The 5,986-nt window shown below is 35.1% G+C and overlaps 1 protein-coding gene across 2 annotated transcripts in view; it reads right to left on the bottom strand.

Moving 5' to 3' along the window:
• The window catches only part of LOC106478288 (sodium- and chloride-dependent glycine transporter 1-like), a 72,769-nt gene that overhangs the window by 45,230 nt on the left and 21,553 nt on the right, over positions 1-5,986 (bottom strand). For both annotated transcript variants that reach the window (XM_013938818.2, XM_013938819.2), the window contains exon 2: positions 950-1,262. In XM_013938818.2, the coding sequence (XP_013794272.1) occupies positions 950-1,262 (313 nt within the window). The remainder of the gene's footprint in view (positions 1-949; positions 1,263-5,986) is intronic.

Below are 5,986 nucleotides of genomic sequence, written 5' to 3'. Positions count from 1 at the left end.
GCTAACAAAACACTCTAAAACTTAAAAATGTTTAAAAATTATTAACATTAAAAAAACTATGGTTTCTGCTTGAAAAAAATTCAATATTTTATCCACTGTTACTATCACAAAAACATATTGTACTTGATTATAGTTTCGAAAAACGGTCAACAATTCTTTTAAAAACAACAAACAAAAACACGTAAACCTCCTCAATATCTTATATCAGGACTTAACTAGCAGCATGCAAGCCTCATTATGTGGTAACAGTCAGCCAAAAGTTATGAATAACAACTAAATTAAAAAAAGGGAAGAAAGAATAACATCCTAAATCAATCTATGATTAAGATATGCAAAATTTTTTTATGGTCATTATATCGACATGCATGGCCAATACATCAAATATTTAATGGTACTAAAATGTAATTTAATTTTGAAAAATACTATGCGTGACGTGCTTTGTCGAAGAGATGTTAAAAGTATTTGTAATGATACTCCGTTAAATGTTACATTGTTGTGTTGTTAAAGTACTATTCATATGGTGGCATATGTTCAATGTACTAACATTACTTTATACAATATTTATGTGACTTAAATACACGCAAAGTAAAATACTTCTGGGTAGCCAATCTGGCTCTCTTGACCCCCCCTCCCACTAACTCAACGGTAAGTCTGAAGGCTTATGACTCGATACTTGGTGGGCACAGCACAAATACCTTATTATGTAGCCTGGTGCTTAACAAACACACAAAAATCTGGCCCTCTTAAGGAATAGTTGTAGATACCAGTCTTATATCACTGGCGAGTCCATCTCAGAAGAGTGTGTAAGCCAAATACAAAAGAAGCTAGAGCCGCTTTCAGTACTCTATTGTCACTCAAAGCGTACCCTTTGATCACCGGCTGCCCCACCCTTCTGAAAGTCTTGGACCCGCCAGCGACCAGTGACTTATATAACGTTAACTTATTTTACCTCCTCCACTTCGATAACACAGGTAAGGAAAGCGCCAAACGTTCCCTAACCCCACAGCATATCCTACACTGGCGAGAATGTAGTCCAGTTTATTACTCCAATTGCCACGATCAGTCTCATAGCTGTCGTCGCTGTTCTCAGTGACCGTCGACTCCATATCTTCCTGGCCTGATGGCAGAGCTAGTTGGTCGTCCACCATGTTACCATGTCCCTTTTTTCCACAGTTATCAGACTTGGAGATTAAACTTTCCTCGTCAAACTCATCATCTTTGTTATGATGATGGTGATGATGGAGGTGATGGTGATGATGGTTCTAAAACGTCAAAATACAATTAAATCAAAATACTGGCATTACAAGTTACTGGTACATAAAATATAATTAACACAAATAAAAACACATCATGTAGTTCTAGCATCGAAAAGTAGTTTCGTGGAATACCAAATGCCAGATTATTATAGTAAAGAGCGAATAATATGAAATAAAAATAAGGGCGTACCACCAAAGGCTCTTCTATCATATCATAGAAGAAAATAATTCTTACGCACTGTTTTATTGTTAACTAAATTAAAATATGGATTTAAATATCCTAAACTAACTCAACTTCGTAAAAGTTACGAGAATTTACCCCGAAAATAGGAAGGACACTAGTGATGATTCAACGCATCTAATCATTATAGGTTTAACTGTATACTGATGTTTTAAAGCTCTCCTGGGAATATTCTATAACCAATAACAATTAACCTATAGCAACACATTACAGTTACGGGACTGGTATTGGTTCCTAGAATGTTAGTAGTTTAGGTACTTTTTAACCTCCCTAAGTTTGGATAAAACGGTACTAATGACGATAACAGTTCTACAAGAATAACTAGCGATATACCATATACACCATCTGGTGTCAATTTCTTCAGAAAAATTTTGATTCACACCCAAAAAATTTCTATATTCCAAAACTTGAGAAGGTACTTTATTCAAAATGACAGTTAACGGATTTTGGACTTTACAAGCCAAAGAAGTATTGTTTAAGACATTTGAGTTCCAGTAGCTTATTATTATTATTAAAGCACTACTTGACGAACTAGGTCTTACTTCTGAGAAACTTGTAGCTAAAATCTCCACCAAATGTTACTGTATTTTATCTATTTTTGTATATGTGTAGGCTATCTAGAAAATACGTTTTTTTATTTTTTATTTACATTTGATAACATTTAAACCTAACATTTTTCTACTCTTAATCAACTGTGAACACTACATTTTATTGAACTTAGAAAGAAGTTTTGAGACTAAGTGTTACCGTAAACCAACATTTAGTGGGCAATGTTTTCATTTTGACAGTTTTTTACCTTTTGAATTTAAGAAGAATTTAAATCATAATTTAATCCACCGGGCCTATAATATAGTTAGTTACTTTTCTGGGTTCAATGAAGAAGTAGAAAATATAAATGTCATTTTTTTTGTTACAAAAAAAAAAAGTTTTCCTGTACAATTAATTGATAGTATTAAAATTATTTTCTAAAATCAGTAAACATATTAAAACTACAGAAATTACTGTATTCTACCCTTTACTAGCAAACATGCAATAGAATTGGAGAAAAGTATTAAAACGATTTTGAATAACAAATTATCCACAAATTAAGTTCAGAATTGTTTCGGAACCGATATGTCTTACATGTAATTATTTCACATATAAAGACAGGATTCCTAAAACGCATCGCTCTTCATCTATAAATTTACATGTCCAAGGTGTAACCATGGCTATGTGGGCTCAACAATTTGTTGTTTAAGTTCAAGAATTAAAGAGCATGCGCAAAATACACTAAATAAGCAGTCGGCCATTCTTCGTTACTATAAATACACGAGTTGTTGTATAACCACACAACTTTTTCCCAGTTTAGCAGCGTAGTCAGGGCATTGGTCAAATAGAATATTCGGCGCACGACCGTGAAAGCGGGTTTTCTCGGAGTACTCCTGTTTCCCCAACACACAAACCAAAATATCCGGGCATTGGATCTATAGACTCCGTCCGCCCTGAAAAGTGTCATTTATCTATCTATCTATCTTCTTCATTTCTTAATGTAATCCCATTCCTTTCAACAAGTCCTCACGATTCAGTTAACTCTCTAACCCCACTTTTTTTTTTTATCCATCTTTCATTATTGTTATTATTACGCAACAATCCCCATCCTCCCCTTTACTTAATCACCATTACAGCATTTTTAATAACAACTACAGTCCTTTGAAGTGGTGTGCTGGTTACAAATATTCAGTACTTACTACCCCAACTCGATCAAGTCACCATTGAATTTGTATGGCCTTCTTCATGCTTCTCGACACTTTCAAGATGACAACACATTTAACTTCCACTCAGAAATTCTAAACAATATACTCAGGTTTTCATATAACTCAGGCTAACTACTTTCAGCCCCTTTAGCTAATATATAACTCACCATGAGTGGGATGAAAAGATACAAGACTGTGAAATTAGAATTACAACCAGCGATTTCAGCATCTTGGGAAGTGCGGCCATAGAAAAGATAACCCGCACTAAAGAAAGCTTGTGGATACACAAGGTGCGTCTTGAGTTGAACATAAACCAAATAATACCATGTTTGCTTCCATAGGTACAACAGAATACCTACTTTTAAGGAGTTTTGGTTTGATATATGGCATAGATTCTTATGCACAGGAAAATGTATCATATCAGACAAAATTATATACGACAAAAACAATAGAAAGTAGTATTGATAAACTTATTTTCTTGTTTTACTACGTTTTAAAAGGAGTTATCATTACTAAAACAATGCTGAATGGTGTATTGTATTACATCCACGAACAAAAAGCTGCGAGGGTCCTAAGTTCACAATGGATAATACTATTTCATATTTAAACATACCTATTTCTCATAACAGCAGCATTGAAGAGTCCTCATAACAAAGTAAAACAGTCAGAACAGTAACAAATAAAACAACACCAGGCATCTGACTAGGATATCTTCATGTTCTTCACCTGAACTGCTCCCACACGTTTCCTTCACTACAGTAGCTATGGACAGACTGTTAGGTATGAAAAGTCTACCTTCATACATTAATCAGTGTACCATTATTATGTGCAAGTGTTATCTATACTAATAAAACAGTGTGTGTGTGTGTGTGTGTGTGTGTGTGTGTGTGTGTGTGTGTGTGTGTGTGTGTGTCAGTCAGTCAGTCAACGCCATAGCTTCAAGAGGAAAGAGCCTAGAGACCTGAAACTTCGCACACAGGGAATTCTGAAGGTGTGCACCCGGGTATTATTTGTTGGCCTATAATTTTGCCCTATAGCCCTTAAGTCATAAAAAGAGAGAAGCACATGCTGCCATTTGTCGCTAGGTGCAACAAATTGTTAGGGAATAAGTGTTTAATAATAACAGTTTTGTAACAACAGGCTCGAAAAAAATTAAACGTTTGTATTTCTGATTTTCAAATTGATAAAGAATGTTTAATAAAAGTCGTTATTACCCGTGCAGCGAAGAAAAATTTGAAACAAGGTCAAATGTTTTTCGTTGCACAGGTAATAACGACTTTTATTTAAAAAAATATTTCAGAAAAATTGAAGGAGATATGAACGATACAAAACTTTCTTCAATCATTTTACAAAAATCATTTCTGAACGAGCAGTGCAGCTGAGTTTCACCAGAAAGTGAGAGGAGAGGAAATGACGGTTATAAATTCGTATCTCAAAAGGTAAGCGATATTTTCCATCATGCTTAACTGGCCCCTAATAATTGTTGTTTGAGACTCATAATGTAGGTAAATTAATATGTATAATTATACACGGACTTGTATATACGTTAAAATACTTTTATTTGCGTGATTTTGGCCATCTTACCGAGGCCTTTATCCGGCACAATGTACTGAGCGATAAAAATTCGTTAACTGTGGAACTCCGTTTTAAGCTAGGTATCTAGGCAACAGTCGTTACAATAATTGGCATCTAGTATTAAACCTATTAAACACATAGAATTGTGAAGAATCTATATAAATATGGTACTAGCGTCTGTTGTATGTTCCTGTAACTATTTCGCAGGGTGTGGATGGATGTTCACCAAAATTGGTATGGAGGTTCACTAAGTCCATGCGGGGGGTACACAAATTTTCAGTTTTGCCTTTTTTGATTGGCTGTTTTACCACTACTTCGTCCCCTGTAGATGGATCTTCACCAAATTCGGTATGGAGATTCATTGGATCCATGGGGAGATACACGCAAATTTGCGGTTTCTTGAGTTTGAAGTTTTTGTGTGCGTTTTTAACACTTACATATAAGGGAAGCAACTTTATGTCCTATAATAACCTTTCATTAATCATGAATTTACACAACTTCCGTCCATGAGACGGATACTCCAGCTAGTCTATATAAATATAATAGTGTTGTCTATTGTATGTCCATGAAACTACTTCACAGGGTGTGAATGGATCTTCACCAAATTTGGTATGGTGGTTCAATGGGTCCATGGGGAAATATATAAAAACTTTCAGGTTTGCATTTTGCGATTTTTACCACTACCTCACCTCCTTTGGATGGATCTTCACCAAATTTGGTATGGAGACTCAATTAGGTTCATGTGGAGATGCATACAGATTTTCAGTTTTTCATTTTGCGATTTTTTATGAGCGTTTTTGCCCCTACGTCGTCCCCTGTTGACGAATCTTAACCAAATTTGACAAGAAGATTTGTCTAGCCATTTCGGAGATACATTCAAATTTGCGTTTTCAGATTTTGTGTTTTGCAGATTTTATGAGCGTTTTTGCCCCTACGTCGTCCCCTGTTGACGAATCTTAACCAAATTTGACAAGAAGATTTGTCTAGCCATTTCGGAGATACATGCAAATTTGCGTTTTCAGATTTTGTGTTTTGCAGATTTTATGAGCGTTTTTGCCCCTACGTCGTCCCCTGTTGACGAATCTTAACCAAATTTGACAAGAAGATTTGTCTAGCCATTTCGGAGATACATTCAAATTTGCGTTTTCAGATTTTGTGTTTTGCAGATTTTATGAGCGTTT

The sequence above is a fragment of the Limulus polyphemus genome, unplaced genomic scaffold (genome assembly GCF_000517525.1).
Source record: "Limulus polyphemus unplaced genomic scaffold, Limulus_polyphemus-2.1.2 Scaffold196, whole genome shotgun sequence".
NCBI lineage: Eukaryota > Metazoa > Arthropoda > Merostomata > Xiphosura > Limulidae > Limulus > Limulus polyphemus.
This window is presented reverse-complemented; position numbering and strand designations above follow the sequence as displayed.